The following is a 15433-nucleotide window of genomic DNA, read 5'->3' as shown; positions in this document are numbered from 1 at the left end:
TCATGACTCACAGATTTTCAAAGCTCTTTTTCAACAGAAAAGAATGGTATTATAGTGAATGTAATCCATTGTCGTGTACCCGTCAACGAGGGTAGCCATGATGATAAATAGAGTTTTATGAGATGCGTTAGTCCATACTAGAGAAGTACCCTATAACACACCTAACCATCCTAATGAGGAGCTCAATTCCCGAGGTCAAGACGGATAACACCATACACAAATACATACTCACATGACGTGAACCGGGAGAAATGAAATAAGATAACAACCTAACCAAAGGTCGACGCGTTTTCAGCAACACGACTACAGCAGAAAGTGTTCTCGCACACTGATACAAAGGCGAAAAAGCATGTTTCTCATCGAATCACACTATGGAAAAGTAGATCTATCATATCTGTATAAACACAAAGTCCATGAGAGATGAGCTGTTCAAGTTTCGTATCACTTGATGGTAGCCGAGGTAAAAAGCATTGGACAACAGGATATGCAAAACTGCAAAGTTTAATACAACTTTTTTGAGACGCTAAATTCAAGTCTGGTTCCAGTACTAAGTTGCAAGCCCCGAAAAATCTCTCAAGATAGGTATCACGACGGTAAACAACTCGAGAGAGATTAAAGAGCCTGTGAATTCGATATCCTCGAAAACCTTGGCTCCAAGAACCACAGTACAAACTACAGATTATTGTGGATAGCCTGGATAAGATTCAGGAAAAATACAAGGAGACAGTATTTAACAACAACCGAACAAGTGCTGAAAACCATTGACGCGCTTGAAATATACAGAAGCAAGCAAACGAAGGGAGCTGAACATTAGGGCTGACAATCAGAAGTATGTGGAAGACCCGATAATTACAGCAGAATAGCCTCACGGATGAGAAATATTCGAGAATGCTATGATACGAACAAAAAGATAGCATGGAAATATGTTTGACCACAAACGTAGAACAAACAATCACCAATCAACAAAGGACCGAAACAGACTTGTGGGGCCATTTAAAGAGTTACTGAGTAGACCAGGGTCATTAAACCCAAAAGCCTCAAAGTATTGCGCAGACCACCATGTGTGTGGCCTCACCAATAACGGCATAAATTATCAAGTTTATCAGACGAATCAGTGATAAATAACAGCAGCATCGGGAAGCAAACCAGCCAATACACCCACTTCAGATATAGAAGTCTTTGAAATCATGAGAAAAAATAAACACCAACAGACCAGAGTGCAGGATAACTTACCAAGATACCAAAAACGAAAATTAAAGCGAGTGAAAAAACCACAGAAACAACAAACTGTTTTCAGCCTCAGACAAAGTTTACGACAGTGCTGCTGAAATGCACACAAGATTCAATGGACGCTAAAACTGGTTGCCAACAGCTTGGCTCGCCTAAGGACTGACCATGTAACGATCACGACGTAGCACTGTGGCTCACTACTGATCGATCTAGTGCACGAGATCCATTGTTTTAGATCAACCTCCATGGTCTCATGGAAGCATTCGTCAATGTCCGTAGACAAAACTTGTTAAATTTCCTTCGACATCACGGAGCACATGAAATGATCATCGCTGCCAAGCATTCCACTTCTGACTGGCGTTACATACTACGTGTGTCGACATAAGTAGCATACACCACAACACCATTATTAGGACCCTAGTCAAGATGTTATGACTGATCAACTCGGAAAGTACTACTATTCAGCCCTTCATATCATAGCTGCGATTCGTAAACTATTCATTTCAACTTTGTTTTTACTTAATCCCAACGTCAGTAAGTAATGCTCCGACACCACAGCTTTGAAATATGACCAAGTCCCCGGAGTTGATGTCTCCAGATGGTAACATTAATCCAATCAATATTACTAGGTCTGAACATGCATTGCTGAACTACAGCACTCTTAAAATAGTGTTGCCCCCGATCATCACCAATTTCCGAGGTCAACGATGAATAAACAAAAAAATCGCCAAACATCTTCCTTTCCGAAGCGGAAAGGTTGACAAGTACACTTTTGAAGTTCCAAAGCAAATGCCACATTACGTAAAATCATTGCAAAATGAATAGTTTTAAGATGGTCTGTGTACTAACGCATACAAAGACAATGTCACCTACGGTATCAGTATTAAAGTCATTCTCTAGGTAGTGGAACGTAATTAACATCACAATTCGTAAGTCGTTTCCAGAATGTTAAAAAATAGTAACTCTAAGTGTCAGAGGTCCTTCATAATTCCTTGGAAGATTTTATATATGTTGGAAGAATACTTTGACCAGTCAGAATCGTTGGAAACTTTTTTGAGTAAACGAAGTACTGTCTTGTAATTATCCAATTGGACAGTCACCAGGTATACCACGTTTTGAAGGAGCAAAGGTTAGATATTTTTCCCTAAATGACCGTTTCCAATAAGTGAACTGACCTTAGAAATAGGCATTCTCACATGCCTCCTGCCTTTCAGGGGTTTAAGATGAGATTTTTCAGTTCTAGAAAACAACTGCGTTCATGCTTAGGAGTACAAATGGAAAATATACCGAAGAACGGTGAGACTAGAACACACTGTCTAACTCAACTTTCAGATTATAAAATGTGAAGTACACTTTAGTAGTCTTAAATTTACCTGAAGATAAATTCCATGTTTGAAACGATTGATTACTAAGTAGTGACCAAAGTTATATGCTGATTAATTGATGTTGACCGAGTTTGTAATCCGACAAGTTCGTGTGAATAAATATAGTTTCACGTCCTGTTTGATAGTTGAAAGTAATCGACAAGAAGCCAAGAACCTATGTTTGTATCCAGAGTCAAAAATTAATCTTGGTTTGAACATCACAGTGGTAATATTTATGACAGTAACTCTCAATGACACAGGTAAGAGTTCCATAGGAGGTATCAATTCCCTCAAGCTATACACCTTGGTTATGGATGGTAATTATCATGAAACACAAGTTTGGGAATTCTTTCTCACTAGCTTCACTCAATTACACTAAAATTCTTATTCTAAGCAAGCAATCTTCAAGCATTATTGTTCAAATAATCGCGTAAAAGAAAATGAATGCAATATGATTTATTTTATCTATGTATTATTTGAGAAAATAAAAACTAAATATTTATCACAATCAACTTTTTATGTTCCCTGTACATAGCTTTCGTTTTAATTTTTCTCGTTGATCTTGTTTGTACAAACTTTCTATTACTTCACTTAATCCAACGGCTTGTTTCATAAATCGATATAAATTGTTCCAAGAGTGATTTAACCGATGATCTGTTACACGATCTTGTGGAAAATTGTAAGTTCGAATTTTTTCTGATCTATCTAGATTTCCCAAATGAGATCGACGGATGGAATCAATTAAGTGAGACTGTGATTTCAAATGGATTTCACGAAGCCTTTAGAATGAGAAAGACAAAACAATACAAATGAAATGAAGTAAAACTGACCCATACAATTCTGTTTTAACGGTGATTATGAAACAAAGTTCTCAAATGGGAAAAAATTACCTCGGAACCATTCAAACAACAACGGCAAATAAATATATAATGATCAAGAAGATTTCCAATTGAGGTAAATATTTTTGATGATATTGCATCCGATGAGCTTACATTGTTTACTCTTGAGCATTATCATCAACATCAGTTACTTCAAAACGGAAGTATGACTTTGATTTTATATTCGCAGTAACACTAATAACAATCACAATAGATTATACTGAAAAAAGATCAGAAACCGGAAGAATTTTTTCCCAACTATATATTTATGGTCATTTTTCATAAAGATTCATCGATCTAGTATGGTGCGTTCCCTTAATAAGGCTAGATAAAAGAAATGGTTAACAAGAAAGGTAATTCTGAAAATAAGGAATAAAGGAGATTATTTCATTGGGTTTACTTCAGAAATATTTGCCCAAAATTGCTCAATAAGATATAATAGTGATACTAATGCATGAAGTACAAATCTGTATACTGTTTTAAATTGAACTATTCATACGAGGGCTTGTGATACTACGTAGTCAGTCAGCCACAACATGGAACCTGTACTTAAGTATATCGGTCCAAACTTTCATGCCTATTAGCACAGAGAGATGAAATTGTCAGGAAAAATCCCAGTATAGTAGAGGTAGTAACAGTATCAGTGGTGATTGAAAAGATTAGGCGTCAAAGAAATTATTCGAGAACATGTAAATTAGTGCTTCCAGGTTTTTCATGGTGGTCTAGCTTTAATCGACTCATGAATTTAACTATAAAATTACTAAAACAATATAGCCCATGACCACCACGAGATAAGTAGTACGATGTTGGTAATAATAATATTCACTGAACTGTGTAATCGAGTGCAGATTTACATGTCGATATAAACGTATTGTATGAGGCCTAATAATAAGGAATTCTAATAACTACTTCCTTCAAAACATGATCAAATGGAAGTGAGGTAACGAAATAAATAATTCTACAAGCGGGTGTAGAAAGGTAGGTAAGTAGAATGCGGTGAATGGTACATAGACTACATATATCTGTTAAGAACTATTTACACATGTTATATAAGTTGTAGTAGAAGCAGAATAGATGGACAGTATACTAAGGCCTATAATCAATCCCTGAATGCCAGTGTGATAATCCTAGCATATTATGATAAACAGTAATTATTTAGCTTAAGTTAAGATGAAACATTTTCCAAAAATTGTTTTCCTTTCTATAACTGACGGAAATATGCTTATTCATTAGTAAACAAGAAAATTTATTAAAGCTATCCTATTTGAATTATTAGGGTCTGTACACAGTAATGAACTGTCGATTGTGAGTAGAAACATTCGATCGCATAACATATACGTGTAGTTCAGAGTCGTTCAAATTGATCAGTACGATTCAATCAATACAGATACTAGACACAAACATAAAAAGAGATGATTATGGTAATTGAAAGCTAATTCGAAAGAATGAATTAATAGTGTCAACTGAAAACAGTTGGATCCTCATAAATTGAAGTATGTGTGTTGTTCAAAACATAAAAACCAAACGAGTGTAACACACGTAATGAAGATGCTTTTTGGGCAAAATAAGTGAGAAGTAATATTAGGATTATTTACAATTAGTGTTGGGTGTAATAATCATAAATTTAATGATGTTATACTATTATAATCGCTATCAGACTCAACAAAAAATAAACAATTTCCCCAGCTGTTATGTTTTAACAACAGTAGATGAAATTTCAGCTGACTGAACTCAATAAAAGATGTTTAACCATGAAAATAGGAAATTGCATCTCCTTATGATGCTTTACTGCCTTGTGGATCGGATCTTTAGGTCAAAGGCTCCGAATGTGGCCCCCTAAGAAAACCACCTGCTTCGGTTTGGGCACCCGGGAAGTATCACAGCCCTCACACAAATCAAACGAGATTTGTGTGGCGCATATATATCTGGTGCTCCTTTGTACCAATATTTATGTGTTTAATAAATAAATGAGAAGAGCTACTAACCACAATGAAATAAGAAATATACATATCACAGATGATTTGTTATTTCTTTATTTATATTGAATAAATAAGAAGTCATTTTATAGTTGATTTTACAAATTGATTTTATTTACACAACGAATGAAAAACAAGAAGCACTAGATAGCTATTTCGTCCCGCTAAGAAATTCCATTGTATCAGGTTTGAGGCCGTAATAACGTGAATTTATTGGAGTTAGACATGTAAACCATTACATGTTGGCTCAGTGGTCTAAAGGTGAAGTGTTCGCTGCAAGACCTGGGGGCTCGGGGTTCGAATTCAAGTACGGTTGTATATGTATTCTACTAAAAAGCCCCATACTAGGACGAAATAGCTTCTTTGTGCTTCTTTGTTTTTAATGGTTGTCTCATCAAAATCAATTCATGATGTAAACTATGAGATACGTTTTTATTAAACAAACTAACCTTTCTTTGAGCATGTCTAATGCAAGAATTTTGTTTACATGTTGATAACGTTCACGTTGACATGAAATGACTATACCAGTTGGCAAATGTGTCAGGCGAACTGCACTAGTCGACTTGTTCACATTTTGACCGCCAGGACCTGTTGGACGATGGAATTCCCATTTTAAGTCATTATCAGGAATATCGACATCAACCTTTCGAGAAAAATATGATGAACATTACTATCCATAAAAAGGATTCAACTACACTCAGATAGTTTGAAGTTGAAAACAAACAAAATATCCGCTTTCTTGATGTGGAAATGACAAGAAAACAAGACGGAACTGTAAGAGGATCTATTTACAGGAAACCCATGTGGAATGGTCAACTATCAAGTTCTTACAGCTGGGTCCCCATTAGTCGAAAGAGAAACTTAATAATATCACCTGCTACGCGAATACATAGGATTTGTAGTCCCGAGGTCATAGATGACGAACTGGACCTCTTGGAGGAGATACTTGTCAAAAACGGGTATCCTTCGATATTCATTGATAAGAACATAAAACCGAAACCGCCGACAACACAAACAACTTCAGTCGAAAAGAAAACACTATACATGAACATCGACTTTAAGGGTGACAGAGCCACATACGTCTTTAAGGGGAGAATTTCTGATTCTTTGAAAAGAAAGTTCTTTGCAGAAACGTTGCGAATAATCTCCAGTAGGTCATTGTTCACCGATAATCTTAAGGATAAACTATCTCATGTGACCAACTCAATGTACATTTACCAATTTACCTACTCATGTGGAGCCAGGTATATAGGTCGTTCTATGCGTACTTTATCCAAAAGAATCCAAGAACATTATCCGGCGTGGCTAAGAAGAGGAGGAAACGTCTCAATAAGAAGTTCAATAATCGAACACCTTGTGCACACAGGTCACTCAGTCAAGACAGACTCTGAGTTCAAAGCCATCTACAAAATAAGTAGAAGTCTTCCAAAGACAATTATATTGCATCTTCTTAGCATTGCCGAAGCAATAGCCATACATCTAGGAAGACCAGACTTGTATGTCCAGAAGAGATCGGTATAACTTCTTATACCATGGTGTTGATGTCTTATAATTTTTTTCTTTTTCTTCATACTATTCTTCCTTTATAGCCATCTGCTTCCCCTTCCATCTTCTCCTTAAATCTTCTACCCTCAACTGGTTTATTTCTGTTTCTATGATCCGCCTGATTACATTTAATCTCAATTTCAGCATTTCATCTTACCATGCTGAGCGATCACTTCCTGGTGATAATATCCCTATCTATCTTTTGATGAATATTTAAGCCATTAACAATCAAACGATTATTAGTTTCCCTGTTTATGGAAAAAGATTCTTTTCATACCTTTGTTTATTCTACCTATCACCATGTCTAACAAAGTTTATTATCATTACTATTGTAATTATTATCATCCTGAAAAAATAAGCATATATATTTGCGATTGTACAGCTTTGGAAATGAATTCGCCGAAAAGAGAACTCTTCGCTGAACCAGTCTTTTTTTATTTAAAACTTCATTAAATCTCATATAGAGTATTAGTAAAGGTACGAATCTTTAATTGAAATGTGGATCCACACAGTTATAAGGATTTTTCGAAAATCCTTCTTGAATGGCATTATTAACAAATAAGCAGTGCGGTGAGTAAAGAAAGAACCTTAAGAAAAAGATACTGATTAATTTAAACTGTGAACTTAGATCGAGTGAGACATGCGCAAAATGTCGCTTGTATAAATGTTTACAAGTTATATTCAATACAAAACTGGGACAGACTTAGAAAAAAAGGTGCAGAACAGAGACAAGATGTTCCACTCTGTGAAGCCAATAACTGACGAGAAAATTTAGACAGGGAATTGTATCACTCACTTTACGTCTACTGAGGTAAAATAGCTCAGAGTGGGGTAGATATAAACCTTTTCTTCAAACTTTGAATGCGAAAAAACTGAACATTTAATTTTTCAGTTCATTGGTTATGCAAATCTCATGTCTTTTATATAATTCTGATGAAAATCTATCCTACTAGCTGATTTTTTCGATGTGTTTTGTTTTTTCAAAGCGCAACACTATTACACTACTTCAACATATTTCAATTAGTTACTACGTTATTTTCAGTTGTACTGCATACTTACAAGAAGAGCGATCAGGTTTCTCTACAAGTAAAACCTTTATTACCCCAGTTCCAAGCTTTTATCTGAATCGTAAATTGCTTTTAGAGCATTTTCCGGTCATAAATTATAACCGATTATTTATGTACACAGTACTCTGTCTTTCTCATCATTAATGTTGCTGTTCCGTGTTAATACTGTCACTCCATTGCTCTGCTGCGTGGTCTGGTCTTGCATGTATATGAACGAATGTCCGAAATGTAATAACGATCCTTGATTGGTGATTATTGGTCTTATGTTCTTCCCCTTCGTTCGGAGATAGTATAGCTCCAACCATCAAGCATAAAGTATCAATCTTCATTCTTGCTGCGTATTGATTTTTTAATTTCGTCTGTGTGTATTGATTGGCGGTAGAATATAACACATGGAACCTAAGTTTCATGTTAGCTGATACTCTCTGGTAATGCCCATCTCTCATGTTGAGGGGACTGATGCTTCCTGGTAAATTCGAACCAGTATCAACGGGAGCATCAGTCAGAGACGGTGTCGTATTGACTGATCTCCTATGAGGTCGGTAGGGTGTCACCATCACTAAAGACTAGTCAAACATAAAGAGTACCAAACAGGATGAAATGAGAGTTCTGTTAGGCATAATACATTTATTCAAAGTAGTGTGTCATAATGAAACTATTGGAACGATCCGCACAGGGTCCATGTATGTCGAAAAAGACTGATAAAATCTAGTCCTGATTGTCAATAATGTGATAACGAAAACCTCTAATAATAATGATATAAACATGACAATGGTCAAATACTAAGTGATTAGCCAGTATACATGAATAACTTCGTCAACACGTACATGAACTTTACACTATTGAGAAGTGGATTAGGTCTGTATCTACATCCTTAGAGATAGCTAAGTTTAAAGCTCCCTGAAATTCGTTGGTATTTCCTGTTTTGATTTTTCAAGTCAAATTTACGTTTGCAGGTATAAACACTGAAGCACGGATGAGGTGTAGTGTCATTTAATTTATCTTCATAAATAACTAGGAAGGGGACACATGCACTTGACTTAGTGAGGTCCATCATTCAGTTGTTTATTTTGAGAACGGAGATGAAATTTTGACATTATGCTTTTGTGTATTCCAGCCGGCATAATATAGTGTGAAGTGATCATATTATTTCATGGAAGAATGTGGCAAATAGGATTCCTGTGGTCCCTACTCAAGCTAATTAGGATCACAGCATCGAAAACGGAACTTCGTTTTACATCAGTATTAAACAAAGTTATTATTATTTAAAATGAAACTAGCTCATAGATTTAAATACGCGATAATCAACAAGTGAGATCGGAGAATATAAAGTCTTTCGTTTTAAAATACTTACATCTTCATACTTAGGTTGTATCGATACTGCTACTGTACTAGTATGAATCTTATTCTGACTACTAGTAACAGGAACACGTTGAACACGGTGAACGCCAGCCTCCCATTTTAACTGACCATAAGCACCAAGTGACATTACACCGGCTTCTGTAGTTGGTTCACCTTCGATTTCAACACGAACATACGAAAGTGAAGTTTCATTATGGGATGGAGCACATTCTTCATTTGACATTACAGTTTTGTGTAAAACAGTAAAAGACCAATTTTGTTGTACGGCAAAAGCATGATACATATTCATTAAATCATGAGCAAATAAACCAGCTTCTTTACCGCCAGCCCCAGCGAATAGTTCCATTATTACAGCTGAATTGAGATCACGTTCATCAATTGGAAGTAGCAAACTAAGGAGCTAAAAAGTTAGATTTGTAACTCAAATTCAACTGTCAACAAGTTGCTAAGAAATCATAATGTGCTGTTCATTGATTATTATTAAATGCTGCATTTTTATAGGCTCAGGTCCAACAATTTTTAAAACATTTCAATTCCCTATTGAAATTTAAAATTTCTTAAGCACAAAATTAAGGAAGAAAACAACCACCACTACATGAGCATCGCTGTATCTTCAGAATATACAAATAAATACTACACGTAGAATAATATCGATAACATGTTGAGTAAGAGTTTAAGCTCTAAAGACAATAAAACTGTAAAGATACAATTAAAGTCGCAAATGTCCACCATCATCCAGAGGACAATCAAAGGATTACAACAGTTGCATCCAACTGGTTGTCAGTGGTCAACACGTGTTGAGACACAATTCATCCTTTTAAGATTTCAGGGTCTATTTTCTTTTAGTCTCGCCTTAATGTTTTATGATTCATAAATAGAATTACTCAAGTCCGTTAATAAAATTAAGTCCAATGTACTTATTTTGTGTTTTTAATGTTATAAAAGTCATCCTTACCAGCAACATTTATGAAGATTACACACTACGTAAAGTGAATAAGACAGTTGATCATCCTTCAAGTACTACGATACGAATTACGGGAAAACAGTTAGGACTAACGTTATTCGACGTAGGATTAGTATTGATATAAAAGCATTTTTCTCAATAAATCAAAGTTGATTTTTACATACGAATTATAATCAGGATACTTAGTCCTACACAATACTAATTTTATGATACTCTAAAAATACAAATTAAATCAGATATTTTCTTTCTGAGATATGTAACCTAATGAATAAGTCTTTAACAATAAAATACAACACTTATTAAATCGATTACTCTTGATTGTTCAACAAAAAGATTAACTTCACTTTGAATCCAGTCAAACATACTGAATGTAAGGTTTTAATACTGATAATATCGAATGATAATTCTGGTGAAATATTTCAAAGGCTGTTACTCTTTTTCTCACATTTGATTTTATTAGAGTGAATATTAAGGTTAGAAGTCTTTTACATGCACATCTGTTTTCAGAATAGTGATGAAATTTATAGAATTGGGTTAAGACAGAACTGAAATGTCCAACTAGATATGTGATGATCAGCTAATTACAAACACAGATCTTATCAGTTATATTGTGAAAATACTATGTGATCCCGACAGAATAGATTAATATGCCCGAAGAAATATGAAATTAGAATCACGAAGTGACACACAAATATGAAGAAAAAGGATAAATGTAACTGATAAATAATAGTTAAATATTATATGAGTACAATAGGTGAATCGAAATTGTTGAATTTTATCGTCTATATGATAGACTGACTATATTTAGATAACTGGCGAAAATTGGGAAGTATTGGACGTATGATATCGTGAAATTATTGGAGTGAGAAATGTAAACCATCGGATTCCTATTCAGCTGTATCAAGCATGAACAGTCGCCGCAATGCCAGAGGGTCCAAAACTCGATCCCATCAGGGGTCGTACATGTGCACTATTGGAGAGTCTCATACTAAGAAGAAATAGCCGTCCAGGTTTTCAATGGTTGTTTAGCTACAGTAACTTTGTACTGTATGACGAATAATATCACAACAAATGAACCAATGAAATACTTAATATTTTTCTACATTAAAGAGGTAAAGAATGTGATACCTTTTTTTCCAACGCTTCACGCTGAACATTTCTTTGTTTACGTTCCAACTCAGCAATCGCTTTTAAATCATTGACATCATCCTCAGTATCAGTACCGACAATGTCTAATTATTGGTTCCAGTAAATATTGAATAAGGAGAAAAGCGGTTATGATACATAAAAAGATATCCATACGGTTAGAGAAACGATTCCCTTACTTTTCTCAACGATATCCTTAACTAGATAAGAGGCTTTTAGTCGACCAGTCAGTCAAAATCGACGGAACACGTGGGACCTACGTACGTCAGTTCAAGTTGCCATACCCCATTAGTACGAAGAGATGAGATTGTCAGGGCAAACCCCGAGTAGTGAAGGTAGTGACAATATCAGCGGCGATAGAAAAGACTAGGCATAGAAGATATAACTCGAGAAAATATGAGTCAGTAAAATAAAATTATGGGAAGTTTATAAAATTGAGATTTATAAGAAGACAAGAGAATGCACTTGCGCATTGCGAACGATTTTGAGCCATTTTATCCAGTCTCAAATCACTGGTCGTGATAATCTCGCGGACCCCAATCACAAAGTCTGCACTTATTCATTTTCAAAGGCTACGTTTTACACTCATAAAGTAGAGTAGAGCGAGCTTTTCCACAATAAAATCGCTCTTTAGTTGACGAGCGGATATCTCACCTACGCCACGAGTGACTCAGGTTGACAAAAACCAACCGAACTTTGAAGATTTATGCCGATATTTCACCAAAAACCAACCCATTAGGGCTGATGAGACTTGCAAAATAAGATGAATTGATTAATACACTCAACCATATCACTCCTGACCCTTAATTCAAGAGTTGACACAGATTAGTCATGAAGCAAAATTATACATTTTGATAGAGAAGAATGGATCCTAAATATGTTTACATTGCTTCAGTCATAAGACTTCATCTTGTCAGCGTCGTCACCAAACAGAACAATACCATCTGAGTTTTCTAAATAAGTAAGAAGATTCCATGGTAAAAGATAGATTCCTGAAACACCAGGCGATGAGTGTTATCTCAAAAAGGATGTCCATGACTAAGTTGAATAAGAAACAAGTTTTAATGTCAATAGGATTATTGTTGTAGAAATCATTTTAGTGAAATCACAAGCTACGTTCACGCTGTTTTGTGTTTGACTTTTCCATTTAAATCGATAAGAGGTATGGGGTTTTAGTGCTTGTTTCAATGTATCTATTCTTCAGTGCGATGCTTTACAGAATCGCTAATACTAACGATAATATAAGCAGACAGTCAACATAAATGCTTGAGTATTAGTCACGATGATTAGTAAATAACCTTTCTAGTTCAAATTCAGATGATTCTGAACAATCAGATTTTTATCCAACGAATTATACATAAACGATATTAAGGGCACATGAAGACTGACGGTATTGTAATAAAACCCCTACTTTGTGCATTGTTAGTATACTAAATTTTATGAACAGGAAAACACTGGAATAACTCCTGACTGAACAATTTTAAAGTTAATTTAATTAGTTTATCCACTAAGCACTTGAGCAAGAAACACACTTTAGGAGTGAAGGTTAGTAATACCAACCAAGTGTCTAAAAAAACTTAGAATATGAATGTGTTGGTATCAAAATATTGTGATATTGTATTTTATGAGATGATTCATGACAAAAACAGAACGATGCATCACCTGTTACTAATTGGTCTACTTCTTTATCAGCTTCAAGTAATATATCCAATTCTTCAATCACATCTACTATTGGTCTCAAATTCTTCCAACATTCAGATAAAGGAAGACTGAAAAAAGATCAATGCAAGTTACGTGTACAATCATCGACATGGAAACATACAGAAAATATTATGTATGATGAACCTAATGACTCGGACAATTATATTACTCGATGAACTTATGGAAATAAGAGATTATCAACGGGTTTTTACATTACTTTCGTGAATTCTTAAGCAGTAACCACCTTAAACATTTAGCTGAAAACACAAACTAATTAAAAATGGTAAACATAGACCCATAGATTATAAACCAGTGGGCTAACCGTGATTTCTTTGACGATGAATACAAGGGCTGAAGGTTACAGTTTGTGAGACAGGTTAGATTGTTACGAAGTCACAAATTATAAACTATTGCTTGGCGTTATCTGCAATTTACAGCTTTTTCAAGCTATTTAATTGTGATAAGAACCATAGGAGAATATTATATCTGATGTACTCAATGAATGGTCGACAATAATAAGTATATTATGACTAGTTAAAAAAAAGTGGATCTACAGATGCTAATTGAACGACGGAATCTTATACCTACAAAGCGGTTAAAATGTTTTAAGTCAGAAAAGAAAGTTACTTTCTACCCACATTAACACCTTATGTTTATTTTATACCGATAGTATACAAAATACACTGTATTTTCTTGTAGGTAAATCTATACTATAGCCAATTCATTATTTTATATTCAACTAAGTGTAGCTACGTTTGGAACTAAAATCGTGTTAACTGACATCCAGATCAAGTTTCCATGTTATGAATTGAAGGAAGCATAGCACTAAGTAAAATATCCATCATGTGGTTCAGCAAACCACTCGAAGTTCCCTTTAGTTAAAGTATTACAGTCAGAAATGAAAACAGTAAAGAATAATAGTAGTGGAAACAGTAGTAATAGTATTAAAAATAAGAAAGGGCCATAATGATAAGTTGGAAGTAGGAATGAAATGAATAAAACAGTAATAGATGGGTTCATTTGAACTGGTAAATTACGTCAGTTATCTTTACACGACAAATAATCTAACCCCCAGTAATATACACTTAGTAAGACTCAACTGGGAAATTTATATACCTCACATTTGGAATGATTCAAATATGGGTTTAAAATATCGTAGGCTTCTTTCCTAAAATTACGGTTGTTGGTTAGTGTGGTTTCAATCAGTAGACATATCCTTAAAAGGTTAAAAAGTGAGTCACAGATAATTCATCATAGAAATCATAGACAATCCTCGTGAATAGAATTTGCCATATAAAACCTTCAATCTCACGAGTATTGATGTAAGTAAGCCGACATAACAGTTTGCTGGGTTATTTCAATCGAAAAATAAAACCATATGAAGACGAATATAGAGGATAAATTACAAAATCGACGAGAAATATTAACCTTATGAACTTTCAGCAAAGTAAAGAAACAAATATACTATTGAGGCATGCTTCATTCTGAATCATAAGACTGACAAGCTTTCATCTTTTGTACGAAACAAACTAACGATTTACAAATTCAATGGTTGACATCACGTCTTCTCAATATCTTGCTTTCAAATTAACTAAAACAATGTAGCAAATGTAGGAATGACTGATATAGATGACTTGAAAAATCGTGTACACAAACCATACTAACTTCATTTTAAACAACATAACCCGATAAATAATGTTTTCCAACCAGTTAAAACACTAAGGTTAGTTGTTTTCAGACTACATATACGCTCACTGGTAAGATATAGGACCTAAGCAGTTACCTAAACACTGTTTAGTGGTGTTAGTATCGGCGACTTGATGACGGCTAGTTATCTGCATTGCAAAACAACAAAACGTCTAATTAACAGTCACAGTTTTATACAACTGATCAGACTTTAAGAGTGATGCATTTCTTAACTTACAGGTCACATTCTTTTGCCCCAGATGTCATGAGTTTAGTGACGTTTTCATACTCGGATATTATATTTTTCTTGAAAGCATCAAAATGTTCTCTAAGATCTTCAGGCAACCATGATAATTTGACAGCACACGAACGAGAAATAGGTGTAAGGAAACGAGGTACACCACAAAGCCGATAAATACGACAATAAGATTTTAGAGCAAGCATTCCTGTGAAGAAACAAAAGGTTTATAATCATGAATGGTAGTGAAAGTCAGCACGCAAGTATGTATTCACT

General features: G+C 34.8%; 1 protein-coding gene across 1 annotated transcript; it reads right to left on the bottom strand.

The window, feature by feature from the left end:
- Positions 1 to 3102: 3102 nt before the first annotated feature.
- On the bottom strand, positions 3103 to 15363 carry Smp_211090 (putative peptide chain release factor; the record flags this gene model as incomplete). The annotated part of the gene is made up of 6 exons (XM_018795573.1): positions 3103 to 3373; positions 5898 to 6091; positions 9415 to 9822; positions 11515 to 11618; positions 13195 to 13301; positions 15158 to 15363. 6 exons carry the CDS (start codon positions 15361 to 15363, stop codon positions 3103 to 3105), a joined length of 1290 nt encoding a protein of 429 aa, XP_018649873.1.
- Between the last annotated feature and the right edge of the window lie 70 nt (positions 15364 to 15433).

Source organism: Schistosoma mansoni, chromosome 2, assembly GCF_000237925.1.
Source record: "Schistosoma mansoni strain Puerto Rico chromosome 2, complete genome".
Classification (NCBI taxonomy): Eukaryota; Metazoa; Platyhelminthes; class Trematoda; order Strigeidida; family Schistosomatidae; genus Schistosoma; species Schistosoma mansoni.
Note: the sequence above shows the minus strand (reverse complement) of the source record. Positions and strands in the feature narration are given on the sequence as shown.